Source organism: Pelodiscus sinensis, unplaced genomic scaffold, assembly GCF_049634645.1.
Source record: "Pelodiscus sinensis isolate JC-2024 unplaced genomic scaffold, ASM4963464v1 ctg59, whole genome shotgun sequence".
In the NCBI taxonomy this organism is placed as follows: domain Eukaryota; kingdom Metazoa; phylum Chordata; order Testudines; family Trionychidae; genus Pelodiscus; species Pelodiscus sinensis.
The window spans coordinates 418,682-442,885 of NW_027465846.1; the positions used below are offsets into that span (position 1 = coordinate 418,682).

At 51.0% G+C, this 24,204-nt stretch overlaps 2 protein-coding genes across 2 annotated transcripts; both read right to left on the reverse strand.

Annotated features, from left to right (window-relative positions):
• Window positions 1-2,997: 2,997 nt before the first annotated feature.
• Window positions 2,998-3,855, reverse strand: LOC102462053 (olfactory receptor 2G3-like). The gene has a single exon (XM_006111664.2). It carries the CDS (start codon window positions 3,853-3,855, stop codon window positions 2,998-3,000), a length of 858 nt encoding a protein of 285 aa, XP_006111726.2.
• Window positions 3,856-15,634: 11,779 nt separating this feature from the next.
• On the reverse strand, window positions 15,635-16,768 carry LOC102456722 (olfactory receptor-like protein DTMT). Its single transcript, XM_075914882.1, has one exon. The coding sequence runs from the start codon at window positions 16,766-16,768 to the stop codon at window positions 15,842-15,844; it is 927 nt and encodes a 308-aa protein (XP_075770997.1). The 3' UTR covers window positions 15,635-15,841.
• Window positions 16,769-24,204: the final 7,436 nt, after the last annotated feature.

Genomic DNA, 24,204 nt, shown 5'->3' on the forward strand with positions numbered 1-24,204 from the left:
CTGTTGGAACTGGGAGTTAGCAGGCTGCTTCCTATAGGCACAGCAGGAGGCAGTAAGTTTGGGCCTTGCTGGCAGAGTGCTGCCTGGGACAGAGCTGCTGTTTAGCCTGGACCAAATCCTCACTACAGCGGCAACATCAGCGCCAACGCAAGCAAGTGTCTGGGACTGAGTCTAAGGGTGTGCACACTCTGGGGTGGGGTCACTGTTGTCTAGCTATATAAGCTACAGTCATTGTTATGTGTTTTGTTAATGCTATTCCTTGCTAATCTGTTAATCCCTGTTGAGTTAAGTAAAGATGGTTTATTTTAAAGTGTTCTATTAGATGTATATGATTTGTAGTTGTTCTGGAATTAGATCCAGCTTTATGTTGGAATGAGGATATTCCTGGAGGCTCTCAAGGCACCAGTGAGTGTACAAGGCCAGCCAGATGGAGGTACCACCATTTTACATTCATTGCCAGCAAGGGGGTGGATAGGGCTTTCCCCAGCTAAACACCATCAACACTGGGGTGCTCAGGATCTCTTTTGGGTTAAAACACCAGGTGCCCAGGCACACCTGTGAGTGTGACCTGCTCCCCAGTAACCCGGGGAGGAAAAAGGGTGGTTACACTACTCTTAACTATCTCCAGAGATAGAGATTCCACAACCTCCCTGGGCAATTTATTCCAGTGTTTGACCATCCTGACAGGAACTTTTTCCTAATGTCCAACCTCAACCTCCCTTGCTGCAGTTTAAGCCCACTGCTTCTTGCTCTGTCCTCAGAGGCCAAGATGAACAAGTTTTCTCCCTCTTCCTTGTGACACCCTTTTAGATACCTGAAAACAGCTTTCATGCCCCTCTCAGTCGTCTCTTTTCCAAACTAAACAAGTCCAATTCCTTCAGCCTTCCCTCACAGCTCATTTTCTCTAGACCTTTAATCATTCTTGTTGCTCTTCTCTGGATTTTTTTTGCCAGACACAGCCCCAAAAACTAGACTGTCTGGTAGAAAACTGGACACCTGGCAACCCTACCACTACCAGTCCCACTCTCTAGCCCCGGTCTCCAGGCAGACTGCAGTCCCCTCTGGTCACTCCTCCCTGGCCAAGGGTGCGGACCGGCTACCTCTGCCTACCAGGCTGCCTCCTGCAGCCCTGGCTCAGGGCTTCCCTGGCCCCAGCCTCCCCCTCTTGCAGCCCAGTCTTTTGTGACCCTCTCCCAGCCCCTAGGGCCTCAAGCCTGGTAGCCTGGGCTTGCTCGACCTGAACCACCCCAGCCCTGCCCTATTCCAGGAAGCCTCTTGCTTCCCCGGCAGTCAGGTCTCCACCACCCTCCCTCCAGAGCAGCAGGCAGGTCTCCTCCCTTCCTCCAGGAGCCCCTCATTATAGCCTCCAGCTGGGCCCTCATTAGCTGCCTCAGCTGGTCTTCCCTGGGACGCCACGCTCAGCCCCTTAAAGGGCCAGTGCAGGGCACCGCCCTGTCACAAGGAGCCAATCACACGGCAGGCCCGCGGGAGTTTTTATCATATATTTCCGGAGAGGGAAAAATGCATCCACTGGACATGCCCAGATAATTTAACCTCTGTCTGTAAATGGACTCTTCCGTGGGCAGAGACGCCCTAATGTACCCCACTGTTGGGAGGAACCATTTCACTGGGTGGGGGGAGGGGACAGGAGAAGGGAGATGAAATGTCAAAGTTCATAACTGCCACTTTGCAAGGTCCATTTTACAGTGCAAGGAGCCTGCTCAATTGCATCCTGGGAAGATCCCATTCTGCCTGGAAAAGGTCTGGCCAAGAGCCCTAACTGCCACTTTGGAAGGTCCCATTTTCACTGGTGGGGAGAGATCTGACCAACTGCCCTAACTGCCACTTTGGAAGGTCCCATTTTCACTGGTGGGGAGGGTTGCCAGATGGTTTCCACAAACATACTGGACACACTTGACATTACATCACAATCTACATTATATCTGATTGAGAAAACACTGGACAGTTCTATTTTCTCAATTAAAGTTTCTCAGTTTTTTTCCTGAACAGAAAGCTCAAATACTGGACTGTTCGGTTAAAAACTGGACACCTGGCAACCCTACGGGAGGGGTCTGACCAACTGCCCAACTGGCAAGTACATGCCCCCCTATTCCCATCACGCCCAGACCCAGACTTAATTCTTTGGACAGTCTAGGGGGCTTGGAACAACTTCCATATAAGGACAGATTTATTAAGACTGGGACTTTTCAGTTTGGAACAGAGACATCTTGGGGGATATGGTAGAGGTCTCTATTAACATGAGAAAGTACATAAGAAAATATTGTTTATTCCTTCTTGTGACTCAAGAATTAAGGATGACCCACCAAAATGAATAGGCAGCACATTTAAAACACACAGAAGGCAGTATTTCTTCGCCCAATGCACAGTCAGCCTGTGGAACTCCTTGCCACATGATGCTCTGAAGGTCCAGATTATTACATGGTTCACAGACAAACTAGATATGTTCACGGAGGACAGGTTAATTCAGTGTTCCTTAGCCTGGATTGGTAGGGATTGGGTCACTAACCTCTGTTTTCTGGGTTCTGAGATTGGGCAACAGGAGATGGATCACTTGTTGAGTCCCTGTTCTGGTCATTCCCTCTGGGGCACCTGGCTTTGGCCACTGTCAGAAGACCGGATCCTGTCTAGAATGGACCATTGGACTGGCCCAGCTTAGCCGCTTTTCTGTTCAGATTGTTGAGTCTTTGGACCAATGGGTACTAAGAACATTTATTCAACAGGTCTTGGGGCTGATGCCGTGCGGCTACGCTCTTGAGAACACACCCTAGTGGACATCCTTTTCCATTGAAAGACTTGGGCTGCGTGTACTTCTGTGTGTGTAGCTGGGTGTGACCCTACATATGTGTTATTTCCACCAGCCTCATGTCTGAGAGGAAAAGAACCCAGGTGTTCTTGGGAAGATAAGAGGGAAGGTTTCCCAGACATCTCTCAGGTGGAAGTCCATGCCCAGTGCCACGATGGAGCCATGGGCTGCTCTCACGTACCCCAAGTCAGGACCTTCCTCTTTGCCCTCCTCAGGGCGGCGGCCACGTCCTTGTTCCTCAGGCTGTAGATGAGGGGGTTCAGGGTGGGCACTACTGAGGTGTACAAGAAGGTCACTTGCTGTTTTTGCCCTGGTGTGTTGCCGGAGTCTGGGTGGAAGTAGACCCAGATCACGGTGCCGTAGGTAAGCGTCGCTACGGTCAGGTGGGAGCTACAGGTGGAGAGGGCCTTGCGCACGGCTTGGGCAGAGCGCAGACGGGCCACGGCCACCCCGATGAAGATGTAGGAAACCAGGATGAATGTGGGAGGGGCTCCCACCACCAAGACACCCTCAATGGAGACCACCAGCTCCTTGCTGATAGAACGGGTGCAGGAGAGACTCATCAGAGATTGCATGTGACACAAGAAATGTTGCAGGTGGTTGCTGCAGTAACGCAGCTGGGCAGCCATGACGGTGTGCAGCAGGGCGTGTGGGATCACCACGGCCAACGAAGCAGCCACCATTTTGAGGCACAGGGACCGCGTCACCACGGCGGCATAGCGCAGTGGGTTGCAGACGGCCACGTAGCGGTCGTAGGCCATGGCAGCCAGCAGGTAGCCCTCCATGTTGAAAACCGCCACGTAGATGAAGAGCTGGGCCATGCAGCTGGCAAAGGGCATGGTCCGGTGCTGGGTCAGGGCGTGCACCAGAGCCTGGGGCAGGATGATGGAGACCATGCCCATGTCCACCATAGAAAGCTGGCTGATGAAGAAATACATGGGGCTGTGGAGCTGGGGGTCAGTCCACACCAGCCCCACAAGCATGGAGTTGGCCACAAATTCGGAGACGGACGTCCAGTTGGCATCGTCCATAGCAAGGGGCGGCACCAGCACCTGAGCGGGGAGGAGAAGGGAATTGGCAGGGAGGGGATGCGCTGACACATTACGCAGGGCGCTCATTGGGAGCCAAGTCCCATTTGGGCAACAGTTTAACAGCTTCCTCTCCGTGACGGAGACGCTAACACAACCCTGGCTCAGTTCTGCCCCTAGTCATGGACCGTCTCTGTAAAAACAGGCAGTGTCCATCTGCTCTGACCATGTGCCACTGGGAGTCACAGACTCTGGGCTCCCTGTTCCTCTGCCTGCCCGACGGACATGGTGGCCCTCGATAGCCAGCAGCCTCAGTGTCTGTATAGCCTGTTCTTGGGTTTCCCAGTTTGTCTTTTTCTCAACGCCAAACAGGCCCTGTTTGTCTCCCCTTCCCTGCCAGGGCGGCATTTCTAACCCTTTCCCGTTTGCTGCTCTGCCTGGACTCTCTCCGATTTGCCCACAGCTTGTCTAATGCGTGTGGCCTACAACTGGGCCCAGAGCTCTGGAGGAGAGCTCACGAGCGCCAGGCAGAGTAGCGCACCCTCCTCCTGTGTCAGCCCCACGATGTGCTGGTACCTGCCCCTGATTGTTAGCACAGGATTGTAAGAGCTGCTTCGTTTTGCTGGCTCCCATTCACACTCAGCATGGTCAAATATTACAGGCACTCCAAGGGAAATGCAGGTTATTAACAGCAAGGCCCATGTAGAGATGAAATGGTCACCTACGGAGTCCAAGACGAGATGATTCTAAAATAACCACCCCCTGGGGAAACAGATGAACCGGCACTGGGGAGGAGGTTGGTGAAATGGGGAGGGCTCAGAGCAGAACCCGGGCAATGCCTGCAGGACTGGAAAACCTGCCTGATCGGAAGAGATGCCAGGCACTCTCGCTAGTTAGTGGAACTAGTTAGTGGAACAAGGAGAAGGTGAAAGGGCCACTGTCTCCCAGGCTAGAAGTACTGACCTGGAGAAAAAAATTATTCAGCCTCTCTTGGGACTAGCAGAGAAGGGTCTGACCCGAGCCAGCAGCTGGAAGTGGCAGCTAGACACAGCAGCTGTGACAGGAGGCTGTAGACGTCTGGAAAACCTACCTTGCGGGCTAGTGGGGCTCCATTTGCTCAGTTCGTTGAAGAGCCAATGAAAAGGGGACTTGGAACCAGTTAAAATCGGTGTAATTAGAAGTTGTGGGAGGGGTATTAAACCTCATGCTCTCGGGTGCTGTGAAGCCTTTCACTGCTATGGGTCAGGAAGGAATTTCATGGGGGGCAGATCCCCGCCTGCTTGTGCAGGTTCTTACACCTTCTGGCATTTGCTTATTTCAAGGGTGGATTCTGTATGGGAAGAGGGGGTGTTCTTCTCGACCCCGTCTGGCCACCAGACCCCGCTTTCAACTCACACACAAACACACAATTCCTGAGAAATCTGCGATGTCCAGCAAAGGGCCGTCATTTTGCCTCTTCCACCCCAACCTTTCCCTCAGCACATTTCCACCAGCATAAGTCAGAATTGTCTACCGGGTGGGTTCCCATCCCCCATCCCTAGATGGAACGTGTCTTTTTCAACTAAATGAGACATGTCACCTTTGTGGGAAATGCTCAGACTTGCCTCAAAACAACTCGGCATTTTTCTCAGTTTGGGTCCGGCCCAGACCTCAAATCAGGGGCCAGGCGCATGAAAAAGCATCTTTGGATCTCAGGGCTCTGTGTTTTCTTTGCAGGGGCCGGTCACCACAGAGTGGCCCACGTGTATAAATGAGCACACGGCTCTAATACAGCCGGCTCCTTTCTCACGTCACAGGGAGGCACGTTCAGGTTGGACGTTAGGAGACACTTTCCAACCCTCAGGGTAGGGAAGCGCTGGGAGAAATGGCCGAGGGGAGTTTTGGGGGAAACTTACCCATCGGAAGCTTTAAGAACAGGTTAGAAAACCCCCTCTCAGGGATGGTCTAATTAATATTTAGCCCTGCCTCGGGGAACAGGACAGACTAAAGCTCCTTTCAGTCCTACTTTGCTGTGATTCCAGGGACAAGGTGACAGCAGGAAATATCTTAAAATAGCTACACACTAAGAAGCTTCCCAGAGATCACGCCAGGGCCCTGGTCTAGGTCTGACCTTCCGAGTTTGCTCTGAATAGGGACCCACCGGCGCATGGGGTCCTTCCTTGGGCACCGTCAAATCACCTGGATAGACGGGGTGACACACAAGGCTGCAGATGGAGGGCTGGGCTGGGTGAGGAACATCTTTCTGTTCAGAGCCAGATTCGAGAGGGACAGAGAAGACGTGGGGGGTTTTACCTGCTGCCCTGCTCCCCAATCTGTTCCTGGCCCTGCCCCTACATGCCCCCCTCCAGCCGGCATTGCCATCCCAGCCTCCCCCTTGTCATGCCCCCGACACACCCTGACCCCCAGCCTCACCTTGGACAAAGACGCCTGGCACTCGCCTGCCCCATGCCTCTGCTGAGGAAATGCTGCCCTTGTGTGAAGATGAACCCCAGCAACCAGGCCCTGGGGGTGGCAGAGTCGGCCTTAATTGGCCCCTGAGGGACTGTGACTGAGAAAACATTCATTAGTGCTCAGCTGAGACAGATGCCCCACGGCTGGGAGGTGCGGGGGGTCTCTGAGGTTCATGGGCTCCCGTCATCATGTCTCCTCCTGGACCATCATAAGCAGCCGGTTGCCAAGTCTGCTAAATCTCTCCCCTGTGCTGGCCAATCCCCACACGCTGGCAACTCACAGAGATTTCACTTCCTCACCTCCAAAGGTGCAGTGTGCCTCAGTTTACCAGTTTTCCTGTAATTCCCTCTCTCTCACCCGAAACAAATGCTCCTGGACACCAACTATGAGCACTCCTACCAAGTACACTGATGGCTCATGAAGTAAGAACTGAGGGTTTCACAAGCCCCAAGGGGAACGGTCGCAGACACAAGGAGGATCACGGCGCACCAGGCCGGCCTGCGCAATGGTCACTGCCCGAGCTAAGGAAGCCAGGTTCCCTCTTCCCCGGCAGGGAAAACAGCCGGTTCTGAGCTGAACGACTCTGCGCTGTGCAATGCCCCAGCAATTCATTTTTCCTCCCAGCTGTCCCTGCTCACCCATCGCACCCATCTTGGGGTGACCTACCCGGCCGGCTCACCCTGCCCATTTGTCTTGACAAGCTGTGACCTTTCCACGAGGAGCGGGACCCCCTCGTCCTTCAGGGCCCCATGGCCTCCCCCCTCCCGAGATGGACGTCTGGTCACCAGCCCCTCGCTCCAGGCCGGGGGCTCTGCCCAGAGCCTCCAAGTGGAACAGGCCGAGACACGGACACACTCAGTCGGGTTCATTAGTCACCCGGAGCCCAGCACGGGAAGCCACCTGGCACATGGGGAACAGTAAACACAATGTCTGACCGTACATCCATGGAGCCCTGATTGCCCACGTGGAGCCCTCGAGCCACAAGTCTAGTCCGACCCAACATTGAAGTTGAAGCCAGACAAGTTCAGGCGGGACGTAGGGCGGCCATTTTGAGCACTGAGGGGAATGACCCATGGGGACAACTGCCCCAGGGTTGTGGTGCATTTTCCATCCCTGACAATTTTTCACTCAAGCTGGGCTGCAGCTCCAGGGGATCCGCCCCTCAGGGCCATTCTCTGCAAGTGTGGCACGGGGTGTCCCACGAAAATCGATGAATCATCTTGAAACTCTCCCCATGGCGAGAGCAGGACAAGCTGCCGGCCGACGGCTCAGCTCTCCCAGCCCCATGGACCAAGGGGGTTTGTGTGAAACTCGGCTCTGGCTCAAATAGGACTGAATCCTGGGTTGCCCCAGGGCCTGGGCCGTGCGGGGGAGGGGAGCGGGGAAGGGGTGGTGGACGGTACGATCCTAACGGGCCTTCCTGGCCTTGGCATTCATGGAGCCGTGTTGAGAGTAGGCGGCACCGTCCCTACAGCTCCCTCCCTCCATGGCCACACGCAGACTGGTCGCGTAGCAGCCATTTGCCCTCATTCCCCTGCCATCTAGGGCTGTGAGTGTGCCCCTCCCCCGCAATATAGGGCTGTGAGCGTACCCCACGAGGCATACAGATAGTTCGGAATGGCTAGCTAGTTCGAACTATCTAGCCCGTGCTGCGTGTAGCCGCGCGGCACGGGGTTCGAGCAAGCCGGCATTTAAAAATGGCGCCGGCCGGCTTATGCAAATAAAGCCCGGGAAATTCAAATCCCGGGCTTCATTTGCACGTTCGGTATGCATACATTACCCTCCTAGTTCGAACTAGCGGGGTAGTGTAGACATACCCTCAGAGAGTTTTGATTTCCTGCACAGTCCCCCCTTAGACACAATTGGAGTTATTTGATTTTTCTCCCACAATTCCCCCCTTTAATACTCCTATTGGAGTATTACTCAAAGTTTATTCTGGACATTCTTAGGTATTCTTCTTTTGCTAGGATGAATTCTCATCTTAGAGGGAGGTTTTCTTTATCAGTTGGGTAAATGACCCACTGCCCATTCACCCCCAGATCTTTACCAGTGCCAATATTGCTTTCAAAACACAATGAAAACATAGTCCCTGATGGATGTAATGCTTGAGTAAGGGGAATCCCTGAGGCAATTAGACTTTTATGCCAAATCTGCCTGTTCCCCCCATGACTATGTGCTCCTGGCACAGTGTAAAAGGCTTTTAAAACCTTTGATAAGCTGTTCACATATCCAACAGTCACTTGTATTGGTGAGGGACACAACCTTCTGCAGGGCTTCCCAATAAGGGTGGGGAAAGTTATATACTAAGGCTACTCTGACTACTAAAGAGGGAAAACAATCCTCATCCTCTTATAGTATCTTAAATTTCTAAAGTAGAAAGGATAATAATAATAATAATATAGTAATTAGCTAGCACCTAGCAAAGCAGTCTCTTTAACTAAGCTTAATTAGTTAGTATTGTTTGGCTTGCCTCTGCAGGCACTCTTCGAGATTTCGTAGTCTCTTAGGGTGTGTCTAGACTACCTAGTTTTGTCGACAAAAGTGGACTTTTGTCGACAAAACAATACCAGCGTCTACACTACCGCGGAGTTCTGTCGACATAACGTCGACAGAACTCAGCAGTTTTGTTGACGCTGGTATACCTCATTTTACGAGGCATAACACTTTCTGTCGACAGAACTCTGTCGACAGAAGGTGTTATTGCCTGTAACACTGCGTCCAGACTACGGAGTTCTGTCGACAAAGCGGCTTGCTTTGTCGACAGAACTCCATGTGTCTGGACGCTCTTTGTCGACGGAAGTTTTGTCGACAGTATCTGTCGACAAAACTTCCGTCGACAAAACGCGGTAGTCTAGACGTACCCTTAGTTCACTCAATACTGGAAAGGATTTCCCTTTGTGAGAGCTACAGGGCGCCAGGCTCACCTGTAGGTCTTTGCTGGTACAGTCCTACCTCTCAGGTTGTACCTCGAAGCTCCTGGTGGAGGCCGGTTTGGTAACAGTCTGGTTTGAGAGTCTGCCGCCTTGGTCCGCTGAACCTCGTCCTCAGGTGATTCCTCCGGGGAGGGGTCCTGGGTGACGGGGTCAATCAGCTCTGTTGGATCTGCAGTTCGGCGTACATGACTTGCGTGGACCCATGAGGGGCCCTCCTTCACCTTTACTGCTGTGTGGGTGATGAGCAGCGATTGGAACGGTCCTTCCCACCGGGCTGCCAAGCAATTCTTTCTGCGATGTTCCTTCACGAACACGTAGTCGCCTGGTTGGATGTTGTGGCACGGTACATCAGTAGGTACTGGGAGGGCTCCTTTACCTGCAGGTGCAAGCTCTCCTAACCGTCATTTTATGTCTAGATTTCTTCTTTCTGTGTGGCTGCTAGCCTGTGGGCCTCCTGCAACATTAAACTGCTTACAAATCACACATGAATTAGATATGAATTAGATATTCTTGACAGCTTCTAGGTGCATGCCTGGGGCGTACCATTGTTCTGAGATTTGTGAGGCCACCCCCCTTTTGCTCATGTGTGTCATTTGATGAGACACCTGAGCAAGCTGCCGTGTGAGAAAATTTGGGGGCAACTGGGCAGCCATCAGGTGCAACCATTATCCCAGCTGGGGATAAGGAGCAGCCTGCTTTCTCCCAAAGGGTTTTCTCCGCAGGGTGAGTAGCTTGCTGTAGTTCTATCAGGTCCTGCAAAGAAACAGGGAGAGAAAGAGAGACCAGAATCTGAAAGAGAGCCAGAGATCCATGTGCTGCTGCATATCTGGCTACTGCATCAGCACTCCCATTACCCAGAGAAACAGGATCAGTGGCACCTGTGTGGGCCGGGCAATGGGTAATAGAGAGGGATGTGGGTAGCTGAATGGCATCAAGGAGTTGGCAAATAAGGGGACCATGAGAGATAGGGGAGCCAGAAGAGGTAAGGAAACCTCGTTGTTTCCAAATTTGTCCTGTGGCATGACAGAGAAAGCATAGTTTGAATCAGTATAAATGGCAGCAGACTGTCCAGAAGCTAAAAGGCAAGCATGAATTAAAGCGATGAGCTCAGCAGACTGAGCTGATTTTGATTCCTGGAAGAGAAAAGGCACTAAAACATCATTATCTGAGACCACTGCATATCCAGCCTCTACTTTACCAACTGAATTTCTTTTACATGAGCCATCAGTATACAAGATTTGTATTTTCCAACGGTTGATCAGACAAATTTTGGGGAGGTTTTACACAGTGCTCAAGCAATTCTTCACAGTTATGGGTATGTGCTTTACCATTAGAGGGTAAAGGAGAAAGAGTAGCTGGGTTAAGTACATTACATCTTTGAATTACCACACTGGGGGAAGAGAGGATAACATTCTCATACAGGGTTTGTCTCTGAACAGACAGGTGCTGGGTGCGGTGTCACTGTAAGAGAGCAGAGACAGCATGAAGGACCTGTAAGGTCAGCAGTAGCTGCAACTGCCATCAGGCAAGGTGGGAACCCCTGGGTTACTGAGTCCAGTGTTGCAGAAAAATAAGCTACTGGACGAGGTGTGGGTCCAAAGGGTTGACAGAGAACTCCAGCTGCAATTCCATCCTGTTCATGACAAAACAGAGTAAAGGTCTTGCTATAATTAGAACAAAATACAGGTCTATGTAGCACTTTAAAGACTAACAAGATGGTTTATTAGATGATGAGCTTTCGTGGGCCAGACCCACTTCCTCAGATCAAATAATGGAAGAAAATTGTCACAACCATATATACCAAAGGATACAATTTAAAAAAAATGAACACACATGAAAAGGACAAATCTATTTTCTTCCATTATTTGATCTGAGGAAGTGGGTCTGGCCCACGAAAGCTCATCATCTAATAAACCATCTTGTTAGTCTTTAAAGTGCTACATAGTCCTGTATTTTGTTTCAGCTACACCAGACTAACACGGCTACATTTCTACCACTTGCTATAATTAGGTAAGCCTAGAGCAGGAGGCTGTGAGAGAAGAGTTTAAGGGAAAGGAAAGCAGATTCACATTCTGGGGACCAGGTCACTGGGGGTATGTCTACACTACCCCGCTAGTTCGAACTAGCGGGGTAATGTATGCATACCGAACTTGCTAATGAAGCCCGGGATTTGAATTTCCCGGGCTTCATTAGCATAAAGCCGGCTCCGCCATTTTTAAAAGCCGGCTAGTGCGAACCCCGTGCCGCGCGGCTACACGCAGCACAGGCTAGATAGTTCGAAGTAGCTAGCTATTCCAAACTATCTGTCCTCCTCGTGGAACGAGGAGTACAGATAGTTCGGAATGGCTACGTAGTTCGAACTATCTAGCCCGTGCTGCGTGTAGTTTGAACTAGCGGGGTAGTGTAGACATACCCTGGGTCAGGAGCTGAGTCTAAGAGTAGAATAGTAAGGGGTCTGGTGAGTCCAGAAAGGTTAGGAATCCATTGTCTGCAATATCCTGCAGTACCCAGAAATTTGTGTACCTGACTTTGGTGAAAGGGTGAGGAATGGAAAGAACATGTGAGATTCGCTCAGGTGTTAACTGGCGGCCATCTCCTGAAAGTAAATGTCCCAAGTACTGAACTCTTTGTTTTACAAATTGCAATTTGGCTTTGGAAGCCTTGTGAGCCTTTTTAGCAAGACACTTTAACACATACAAGGTATCAGTTTTACATCCTTCCTTAGTTTTACTAGCAATTAGCACATCATCAACATACTGAACCAACACAGAACTGCAGGGAAGAGAGATAGAATTAAGGTCAGCTTTAAAAAAAAAAACTGAGAAAACAGAGTAGGGTTTTCACAATAACTTTGGGGAAAACATGTCCAGGTTAATTGATGACCCTGAAAGGAAAAGGCAAAGAGATATTGGGAATTCTTATGCACTGGAATAGAAAAGAAAGCAGAACATAAATCTATTACAGAAAACCATTTAGAAGTGGGTGGAATAGAGGAAAGAATAGTAACAGGGTTAGGTACTACTGGAAATCTAGGGATTACAAACTTATTAATGGCTCTTAGGTCTTTTACAAATCTATAGATTTGCTTTTTCACAGGCAGTATAGGTGTATCACATGGTGAAGTTGTATAAACAAGTATCCCTTGTTCAAGGAGGGAAGAGATTACAGGCTTAATGCCCTCTTGTGTCTCCCTAGACAATAGATACAGGGGTAACTATTGGGAAAGGCTTGTTGTGTTTGTATATTATTTGCACTGGTGTTGCAGAGGCTAGCAACCCTACTTCATTCACATGGGCTGCCCACAATGTCTCTGGGACATCTGAGAGGTCCAGGAGGGGTGTATGTCCTGAGGTCTCATCAGATTCCTCTGAGAGTAGTAATGCCATCAAATTTGGAGCCTGATAGGGGGAAAGGTCAACAAATATCCCTTCCTCTCTACAGAGAAGGTTTGCAACCAATTTACACAACAAGTCACGTCCCATAAGGTTTACAGGAGAACAGGGAGATAACAGGAAAGAATGTTCAGCTGACAAGGGTCCAAAGGGGGTGGGGGTGCAGATGACACATCTGGGGAATCAAGCTGTTTCTTTAGATTAGCCAATTCTTGCTGCAGCTTTTCAATAGAATCTTTTTGGCTAGCCATTATGCTTTGATTCTTTTTTTTTTTACTGCCACATCCTCCCAGAGGCACCAATATTCCATCTGGTTAGGATGTTTTTCCTCGAGGAAAACTCTAAGATAAGCAAGCTTTTGTAAGTCAAAGCTCTAATTGCCATTATTCTGGGAATTCCCCTGAGTATAGCCATTCCAAATGCTCAATAATGTCTTAAGTCTCCTTAGTTTCAAACCTGCAGGCAATACCTAGCTGACTGATCATCTGAGACAAGGGAGTCCCAGGCTGTGAGAAACTTTTCCCCTCAGTCGGAGACAGACTTGAGGGAGCAATCTTATCCATGTTAGCACTGTCCTGTCCAAGGACAGCGCAGGAGCCCAACAGTACTACCCTCTCCAAGGATAGCACAGGCGTCCAGCAACACTACCCTCTCCAAGGATAGTGCGGGAGTCCACACAAACTGTCAGCTTCACTCACACTCCTTATGTGCCGGGGGAAACCGCCCTTGCTTTCAGCAGCTGTGCAGTGATACTGACAGTGCTGGTGCAGCTGCAGTCCCACTCCGGACTTCACTCACTCAAAACCATGCGCTTGGACTCGCCACCAATCAGTCAGCAACAACAACAACAACAAAATCCAACCCCTATTTAGCTATACCCAGTGTTTTCATTTTAAATTTCCCTCAAGCCTCTTAACAAAAAATTTTTAAGCAAAAGATGACTCTTACCGCCAGCCGGTCCAGCTGGTGACGAGAACAGGGAGGCGGACTGGGGGATTTTAAATGGATCCCTTACCCTCCAGATGCGCGCTGTAGTCCGTTCCCATTCCCCGTCATCAGCCTTTCCAACTGGAGTTCCAAGCCATCCCACTTCTGACACCAAATTGTGGGGGAAATCTCGTTCCCCTGGGGTACAGAGCCCCCAGAAGGGTCCGAGGCCGGAGGTCAAATCAGTGAGGCAGGAGAGAAACCTAGAAGGAAAAACTTTATGATGCATGCATGCAGGCTGTCACTTCCAAGAGTGAAAGCAGCCCAGAGAGACAGATTCAGGGATTCTTTATACAGTATGTTCAGACAGTTCAGTTGTTGATTGTTTTCTTTAACATAGCAAAGTCTCAGCAGAAGTACTCTGAGATGTTTCTGTTCACACCAGGGCTACGTCTACACTGGCCCCTTTTCCGGAAGGGGCATGTAAATTTCACCAGTCGTCGTAGGGAAATCCGCGGGGGATTTAAATATCCCCCGCGGCATTTAAATAAAAATGTCCGCCGCTTTTTTCCGGCTTTTAAAAAAGCCGGAAAAGAGCGTCTACACTGGCCCCGATCCTCCGGAAAAAGTGCCCTTTTCCGGAGGGTCTTATTCCTACTTCAAAGTGAAATTTACATGCCCCTTCCGGAAAAGGGGCCAGTGTAGACGTAGCCCAGGAGTGCTAGAAGTAAGTTTTACAGAACAAAGGCACATGAGAGAGTTTACATGACAAATTGTGACAGACTAGGAGTATCCATGAAGTTGAGATAGGAGGCATTGTAAAGGTCTTGATTAGAGTGAATTTGATTTCTCTCTGTTACAGGGAGAGAGGCCTGAAAAACTTTTAACCCTTACAGCAGTTTTCTTTTAGAGAGTTTTGATTTCCTGCACAGTCCCCCCTTTAAACACAATTGGAGTTATTTGATTTTTCTCCCACAGGTGCATGACAGGCTGACAGACCGCGCTCACGGGGCAGTCCTCCGCAGTTCATTGTGAAATTGGGAAGGCCAATCGGCTGTAGAGTGCCCCCCCATTCCCTCCATGCCTAGACCCCACCCCTGCATGCATTTCATGCACCCCCCCTGCTGAGACCCTGCACCCCCAACCTGCTCCTGCACCCTACACCATGGACAGACACCCCAGAGATCCTATCCGCAGTCCGGTTCTGACCCCTCCCTGTGGCCAAACACCTACCCCCAGCCTGTTCCTGCACTCTCCACCCTGGACAGACACCCCAACCCAGCCCATTCCTGTCCCCTTTCCGCTGGCTAGAGACCCTATCCCCAGCCCAGTTCTTATGTGGCCCCCAACTGAGACACCTCCCCCCTGGACAGACACTCCAACCCCGTCAATTCCTGCCCCCTGCCCCGGCCAGAGACCCTATCCCCATCCTGCTCCTGCCCCCTCCCCATGGCCAGATAACTACCCCAAGCCTGCTCCTGTACCCTCCACCCTGGACAGACACCTAGCCATCCCCAGCTTGCTCCTGCACCCCATCTCCCACCCAGATCCTGACCCCCCAGTCCCTATCCCGCTCACTGGCAGTCCTGTCCCGCACACTCAGAACCCCTCATTTTTGTCCCTACCCCAGAGCCTAGGGAGTCCACAAAATGCACTAACCCTGGAAGCCCAGAAGAGTTAATCTTGCCTCTGAGAAGCCTGAGTCTTTCCTGCCCCTACCCTTCCCCTGTTGGGCTAGAGCACCAGGGGAGGGAGGTGTCTCAGTAGTCGGCCACATAAGTGAGGGTTGGGGGTTTTTGGAGGTTGCTTTTCACTTTGGTGGTCCCCAACTGATTTTCTGTGGATCAATGGCCCTTGACCCAAAACACATGCCCCACTCCTGCCATAAATACAGACGATGTTGAAACCTTTTGTGTTGGACATCAATTAATATCTGACTTTATTTAAAATGAACATGAGAAAAGTTAAAGTACTTAATCTGGTTAATAATTTTGTATTGGTTAAATGAAGCCATTCTCCCCAGCTTCAGCACTTGCAAAAGGGCTCGGGCGTAATTATGTAATTGACGGCAAGTTTCCATTAAGAAGTAGTGGGCCATAGAAAGGTTTGTGTTGAACAGGGTGAGCCAAAAAGTTCGAGAGTCACTGCCCTACACATGTGTTCATTTCCTCAGCTTCATGTCTGAGGAGAAAAGAACCCAGGAGTCCTGGGGGAGGAAATGGGGAAGGTTTCCCAGACACATCTTGGGTGTAAAATCCATGCGCAGTGCAGCTGGCCTCATGTGCCTCAACCCAGGACCTTCATCTTTGCCCTCCTCAGGGCTGCGGCCACGTCCTTGTTCCTCAGGCTGTAGATGAGGGGGTTCAGGGTGGGCACCACTGAGGTGTAGAAGAAGGTCACTTGCTGTTTGTGCGGGGAGTTGCTGGAGTCTGGGTGGAGGTAGAACCAGAGCTCGCTGCCGTACATGAGCAACACCACGGTCAGGTGGGAGCTGCAGGTGGACAGGGCTTTGTGCAGAACTTGGGCCGAGCGCAGGCGGACAACAGTGACCCCAATGCAGGCGTAGGAGACCAGGATGAAGGTGAAAGGGACCACGGTCACCAAGAGACTCACGGTGGAGATCACCATCTCGTTGGCGAAAGGCCGGGTGCAGGGGAGGCGCAGCAGGAGTTGGAGGTTGCAGAAGAAATTCTGCAGGCGGTTGCTGCAGTAACGCAGCCGGGCGGCCATGACGGCGTGCAGCAGGGCGTGCAAGATCACCACAACCCAGGAGGCGGCCACTATCTTGAGGCACAGGAACCGCGTCACCACGGCGGCGTAGCGCAGCGGGTTGCAGATGGCCATGTAGCGGTCGTAGGCCATGGCAGCCAGCAGGAAGTCCTGCATGTTGCCCACGGCCAGCAAGATGAAGAGCTGGGCCATGCAGCTGGCAAAGGGTATGGCCCGGTGCTGGGTCAAGGTGTGCACCAGGGCCTGGGGCAGGATGATGGAGACCAGGCCCATGTCCACCATAGAAAGCTGGCTGAGGAGGAAATACATGGGGCTGTGGAGCTGGGGGTCGGTCCACACCAGCCCCACAAGCATGGAGTTGCCAGCTAGGTTCAGCAGATAGGTGACCAGGAACCCCGCGAAGATCAGCTGCTGCAGGTCCTGGCGTTCAGACAGGCCCAGGAGCACGAACTCGGAGATGGACGTCCAGTTGGCCTCAGCCATGGCGAGGGGCCGCGGCAGCACCTGAGGGGGGAGGAGAAGGGAGTTGAAGGGAGGGCATGTGCTGACACATTAGGCCTGTTGCTCTTTGGGAGCCAAGTCCCGTCTGGACCTTTTGGGGCAACAGTTTAACAGCTCGATCTCGATTTAAAATGAAAGAACAAAATAACAGACGGACGGGACATTATCAACCTAACATTCAATGAAGGTGCCAACTGCTCTTTGTCTGTGTAGATTCTTGCCTTAGTACCCTTCCTATCTAATTGCTATCCTATGAGCCTTATCTGCTTCTTTTAACTATCCAGTCTTTAGGTGCTTACAGGTTACCAGTTCTGCCCACTTGTTTTTCCTTTTGATATTTTCATACCCTCTGCTCCTTGTTTCCCTCCCCCTTCCTTTTTTTCCTTCCCCCTCTCCCCTCTTTATTTTGGAAATGCACATCCTAAACTCAAAACTCCAGTCATCTGAAGAAGTGGGCTGTGCCCATGAAAGCTCATGATACCATCTACATGTTTTGCTAGTCTATAAAGTGCTACCAGACCATTTGTTGTTTGTTAAGTTTATCCTGTCCGGACTAAGAGGAGTACCCCCTGAAGCTTTCGATTTAAACTATCCTACAACGCAGATGCCAACCCAACCCTGGCTCACTTCTTCTCAAGGTCACAGACTATCGCTGTAAAAACAGGCAGCGTCCCTCTGCTCTGACCGTATGTTGCTGGGACTCTCAGATTCTGGGCTTGGTGTTCCTCTGGCTGCCCGACTGACATGCTGGCCCTGGCCAGCCAACAGCCTTATCATCTTTGAACCCTGTTCTTGGGTTCCCCTTTATCTTCTTTTGTCAAGGCTAAACAGGCCCCGTTTGTCTCCCCTTCCCTGCTAGAGCAGCATTTCTAACCCTTTCCCCATTTGCTGCTCTGCCCGGACTCTCTCCGATTTTCCCACAGCTTGTCTAACACGTGTGGCCCAGAAGTGACCACAGAGCTCCAGACAAAAGCTCACCAGCACCACGGACAGCGGGCCACCTCCCTCCTGTGTCAGCCCCACGATGCACCAGTTCCCACCCCAGCCTGGTAGCACAGAATTGTCGGAGCTGCTTCGCTTTGCTGGCTCCCATTCACAGAGCATGCTCACTACTCTTTGAGGATGGTCTTTGGACCACTTGGACACCCGCCTAACGGTAACTTCATCCAGACCGAATGGGAAGGGTCAAATATCCCTTCCTGACCCCTGCAGATTGCCAGCTGAATCTCTGAAGCAAGACACTGGATTCTAGTCACTGTTATCATACTGAGCTCCAAGGGAAATGCAGGTTATTAATAGCAAGGCCCATGCAGGGAGGAAATGGAGTCCAAGGCGAGACGGGAAGCAGGTCCTGAAATAACCATTCCCTGGAGAAACAGCCGAACTGGCATGGGGAAGGGGGTTGGTGAAGTGGAGAGGGCTCAGAGCAGAACGCCGGCAATGTCTGAAGTTCTGGAAAACCTGCCTGGTCAGGGGAGATGCCAGGCGCTCTCGCTAGTTAGTGGAAGAAGGAGAAGGCGAAAGGGCGAGTTGGTCCCAGGCTAGAAGGATCGACGGGGGAACAAAATTGCTCAGTGGGTCTTGGTTCTAGGAGAGAACGGTCTGACCCGAGCCGCTGGCTGGAAGTGGCAAGAATGGCCCAGCGCGATTAGTTCATTGAAGACCCAGTGAAGAAGGGGCTTGGCACCAGCATGGAAACTTGCTCACAGCCCTTCATCTGCATCTGGGTCCTGCCTGCAGCCCTCCAGCTCCCTCCCCACACATTACAGAGGAAATGGGGCCTGAGCAGGGAGTCGGACTCCACAAAAACTCTCCTGTGGAGAGAGCACAGAGAGAGGAGTGGTGTATGCCGTGTAAGGGGAACTTATGATGCTAATAAGATGGGACAGAGAAAAGAGCTCGGGGGATTCTCTCCTCGCTGTCGCCTGTAACAGCAACAAGGGGGCAGCCCATGGAATGACAGTGGGACATTAAAAAATAGCTTAAAAAATGTAGCCATGCTCTCAGGAACTGCGGAACTCATTGCCACAGGATGGTGTCAAGGCTAAAACGTATCGAGATTAAACGAGGGACTGAACTTTCCAAAGCTGAGAGGAATATCCAGTTAGAATCACTCAAACTAATCAACAGTTGTGGGAGAGAGATTATACCTCATGCTCTGGGGTGTCGTGAAACCTCTCGCTACTAGGGGCCACGAAGGAATTTCATGGGGGGGGGCAGATCCCCACCTGCTTCTGCAGGTTCTGACACCTTGTGGCATTTGCTCAGGTCAAGCATGGGAGGAGGCTTCTTTTGATTCATTCTGGCCATTTATACACCAGCCTCCCCCCTCTTTTAAACCACACACAAACACTCATGAGAAATCCTCCATTTCCAGCTTAGGGCTAAAATTTTGCCTCTTCCAACTCTCAACACATTTACACCCGCACAAGGCAGAAAATTCCCACCTGGTGGGCTCCCCACCCCCGTCCCTAGCTGGAAAACGTCTTTTTCGACAAAATGGGAAATGGCCCACCTTTATGGGGAATCCTCATCTTTGCCTCAGGAAAGCTCAGCGTCCCTCAGTTTGGGTCCAGCAAAAATCATGGGCCAGTAACAGGCCAGTCTGTGACGCCTTTGTACCGTACAATGGGATTTCGTAAGCACATCGTTTTGAAGAGAGGTGAAACTCAGTGTGTGTGGCGGAGGGGGGGGGCAATATGAATCAGGCTCCTGAAAGGGGTCCGGTCACCTGGAAAGGCTGGAAGCAAAATCTAGAGATCTCCCCTGGTTTCATTTCTAGTGAAGCTCTTAACACAAACACCCCGTCTTGGCTGAGAAAAGTCAGGGGTAGTGAATTCACCACATCCATTAGCAGATTGTACCCAGCATTAGTTATGCTTTTGGTTATGCATAAGAATATAAGAATGGCCACACTGGGTCAGACCAAAGGTCCATCTAGCTAGCCCAACATCCTGTCTGCTGACAGTGGCCAGTACCAGATGCCCCAGAGAAAGGGAACACAACAGGTAATCATCATGTGATCCCTCTCCTCTCATCCATTTCCAGAGGAAAAGAGGCCAGGAACACCATTCCTACCCAGCCTGGCATTGATGGACCTAACCTCCATGAATCTATCTAGCTCTTTTTTGAACTCTGTTAAAGTCCTAGTCTTCACCACATCCTCTGGCGAGGAGTTCCACAGTTGACTGTAGGCTGAGTGAAGAAAAACTTCCTTTGGTTTCTTTTAAATCTGCTACCTATTCATTTCATTTGGTGATCTCTAGTTCTTATATTGTGGGAATAAGTAAATAACTTTTCTTTATTCACTTTTTCCATGCCAGTCATGATTTTATGGAACTCTATAATATCCCCCCTTAGTCTCCTCTTTTCTAAGCTGAAAAGTCCCGGTCTTTTTAATCTCTCTTCACATGGGACCCGTTCCAACCCCCTCATCATTTTTGTTGCCATTTCGGAACCTTTTCCAATGCCAAGAGATCTTTTTTGCGATGAGGCAACCACATTTGTACACAGTATTCAAGATGTGGGCGTCCCATAGATTTATAAGGAGCAATACGCTATTTTCTGTCTTATTCTCTGTTCCTTTATTAATGATTCCTAACATACTGTTTGCTTTTTCACTGTCACTGCCCACTGAGTGGATGTTTCCAGAGCCAAGATTTCTCTCTAGAGTAGTTGCAGCTCAATTAGTCCCCATCATATTGTATGTATCACTGGGATTATTTTTCCCATGTGCATTGCTTTACATTTATCACCATTACATTTTATTTGCCATTGTGTTACCCAAGCACTTAGTTTGGTGAGATCTTTTGGAAGCTGTACACAGTCGGGTTTGGTCTTAACTATCTTGAGCGGTTTAATATCAGCTGCAAATTTTACCACCTCACTGTTTATCCCTTTCTCTAGATCATTTATAAATAGGTTGAATTGGATGGGTCCCAGGACTGACCTTTGGGGGACCCCCCTAGTTACCTCTCTCCACTCTGAAAACTGGCCATTTATTCCTACCCTTTGTTTCCTGTCTTTTAACCAGTTCTCAGTCCACGAGAGGAACCTCCCTTTTATCCCATGACAACTTACTTAAGAGCCTTTGATGAGGGACCTTGTCAAACCTACACCTTTGTTTCCAGGCCAATTTGGTACGACTTCAGCTTCCAGCCATAACATGTCCCCTCCCACCTGCCCCCTTCCATGTCACCCCAGACTCCCATAATACAGAACATTTGTAATGAATGTGAAGGACCCTACGGAGAATTCCCCTGAATTCAATTCAGTTGCCGGAGGGTGGAGCGGAAAATGGCCTCTACTCTCCATGACAAGCCTGGGAAACATTGGATAAAAACTCTCCGTTTTGCACAGATCTTTTTCAGGGGCTGAGCAAGACACACGTCCCCGCTGCGAGCTCCCAGATTGAGCCCTGGCACCAGGGAGAACTGGTCTCTTCTGGAAATCGATGCTTCTGGGAAGGGGACGAGGGAGACAGACGCTGGGTGTCTGGAGATCGCCCTTCTGTGTGCCTGGGAAGGACGCGGAGTGGAGACAGAATTTAGTCGGAGTGGGGACCCCGCGGTGCTCAGGGTCCTTCTCCGGACACTGTCAAAACACCTGGCTAGCCAGTGCGACACGTGAGGTAGCAGATGGAGGGGCCGGGTTGGGTGAGGGACTGTCAGAGGCGACTGCGGGTGGGGAACATCTTTCTGTTCAGAGTCAGATACCAGACTGAGCAGAGGGACGGAGGGGCACAGAAGACGTGGGGGTTCTTCCCTGCTGTCCTGCTTCCCAATCCATCCTGGTGCCTGCCCCTACATGCCTCCCTCCAGCTGGCATTGCCATCCCAGCCTCTCCCTTGTGGTGCCCCCGACACACACCCTGACTCCCAGCCTCACCTTGGACAAGGACTCCTGGCACCCGCCTGTCCCCGGCATCTGTAGACGAACGGCCGCTGCATGAGATGAACCCCAGCAACCAGGCCCCGGGGGTGGCAGAGCCGGCCTTAATGAGCCCCTGGGGGACTGTGACTGAGAAAACATTCATTAGCGCTCAGCTGAGACGCCCCACGGCTGGGAGGCCCGGGGGGGAGGGTCTCTGAGGTCCATGGGCTCCCGTCATCGTGTCTCCTCGTGGACCATCATAAGCAGCCAGTGGCCAAGTCTACTAAATCTCTCCCCTGTGCTGGCCAATCCCCACACGCTGGCAACTCACAGACATTCCACTTCCTCCCCCCAAGAGGGGCAGTGTGCCTCAGTTTACCAGTTTTCCCTTAATCACCCGCACCAGTACCCATTGTCGCTCCAACTAAATCCAGACCACAGACTTTCAATAGAGAGACTTTATTCCTCGTGTACAACCCGGGCAGACTGATGAGCAGTCACGGGCTTCCTGTAGTTCCCTCCTGGGCTCCTCTTCCTGGCAAAGGAGCCCATCAAATGGATGTTTGGTGGAGTGAGTTTGTCAGGACTCAACGGTGAAGACTAAGGAACCCTTAACCGAGGGGCATCCCTCACGGCTTCCTGCCCCTTGGCTAAGATGCCAACGGGGTTAGATAAGTCTATACCAGACCCTGCAGTGAGAGGCAAAGGTTCTAGTTACAATTCCCTCCCAGGGCCGTGGCTTCTTCATACATTCCCAGGCCATTGGGAGCATCTGCTGTGACCCCCTGTAGCGCCCAGGCCAGAGAACGGCCCCAGAGAATTCCTAGCACAGATCTGTTAGAAACCCCTCTCCCCTTGATGTGCAGCTGCAGCCCAAAACATCACCAAGGTCTGGGACTCATTAGGAAAGGGACCGATAATAAGACCGACACTGTCCTTTGGCCTCTGCATGAATCCGTGGCACACCCACACCTGGAATACTGCGTGCAAACGTGCTGGTGAGACAAACACACATGTGGGGCCACATTCACCTACACACACACAAGTACACGCAGCCCAAGTCTTTCCTTGGAAAGAGGGTTCTCAGGGGCATGGCCACACGGCCTCAGCCCCAAGCCTGTTGTATTAATTTAATAATATGTATTGACCCAAAGATGTGAGCTTAAAAGTGCCTAGACTGGGCTGGTCCAATGGTCCATCTAGCCCTGTATCCTGTCTGCTGATGGTGGCCAGGTGTCCCAGGAGAATTGAACAGACTAGGGAACCATCATCTTTTCCAGCGTCTGACCCCGTCCCTGCCTACCCTGCCTAACGATGGACCTGTCCTCCATAAACTCCTCTAGTTCATTTTTGAACCCTGTCATCGTCTTGACCTTCGGAACATCCTGTGGCAAGGAGTTCCACAGGCTGACTGTGCGCTGGGTGAAGAAGTATTTGTTTTAAAGCGGCTGCCTATTAATTTCATTGTATCACCCGTAATCCTATAGGAGTGAATAGCATTTCCTTATTTGATTCTGCCGCACCCCTTGTGAGGCAGCAAGAGGATTTAAAAGATAAGAAATAGATCCTTTGCCTTTTATTGTGACTGCCAGCATCTATCAACTGGTGGTGAGCCTGCCTGCCCTCTTTACCAATCAATGGAGAAGGCTCATTGTGGGTAAACCAAATAGGTATTTGGGGACTAGTTTACACAATAGGGGGTGAAACGGGTTATTAAAAAGTAGGATAACAACATAAAATCACTTGAACACATACAGTAGTCAGTCTCTTATTGGTATAAACCTAGGACCCATTAACCAAGGACCTTTGGCTGGATAACAGATATGAATCAGATAAGGTAGGGTTAAAAAAAAAAGAAGTCGACAATTTCGTAGAAACCTTCTTGCTTAATTCCCAGGTTGGTTGCTCAGGACTTTGATCTGACAGATTTGTCCGGTCTGCGAGGAGCAGGTCTGTCTTGGGGCTCAGCTTGGCTTGTTCCCAGGACTTTTGGCCAAGGTGCGTTGGCCTAAGAGAGCAGGGGGAAGCTAAAGCGCCGGGTGTGGGTCTCGTGGGGGCAGACGAAGACGGGAAGGCAGCATGGCCCTGCCCTGGGATACACCCCTGCTCCCTTCTTCGATCCATCCCCAGGGTATTAATTACCAGTAATGGCTTCATGCCCCTCTGGGTCTCGTTAGCAGGCGGGGCCCTTGGGAACAGGAGCCGGTGAGGAGGAGGAGCAGCTGGGGGGGTTGGGGTAATTAACAGATCATAGAATCATAGAATCATAGAACTGGAAGAGACCTCAGAAGGTCATCAAGTCCAGCCCCCTGCTCTAGGCAGGACCAATCCCAACTAAATCAACCCCGCCAGGGCTTGGACAAGCCGAGACTTAAACACCTCTAGGGATGGAGACTCCACTACTTCCCTGGGTAACCCATCCCAGTGCTTCCCCACCCGCCTAGGGAAAGAGTTTTTCCTAATATCCACCCTGGACCTCTCCCACCACAACTTGAGCCCATTGCTCCTTGTTCTGCCACCTGTCACCACTGAGAACAGCCTCTCTTC

What these genes read in the sequence shown, in the direction of transcription:
- LOC102462053 (XM_006111664.2), bottom strand. Translation starts at nt 3,855, where the DNA reads ATGGACGATGCCAACTGGACGTCCGTCTCCGAATTTGTGGCCAACTCC.
- LOC102456722 (XM_075914882.1), bottom strand. Translation starts at nt 16,768, where the DNA reads ATGGCTGAGGCCAACTGGACGTCCATCTCCGAGTTCGTGCTCCTGGGC.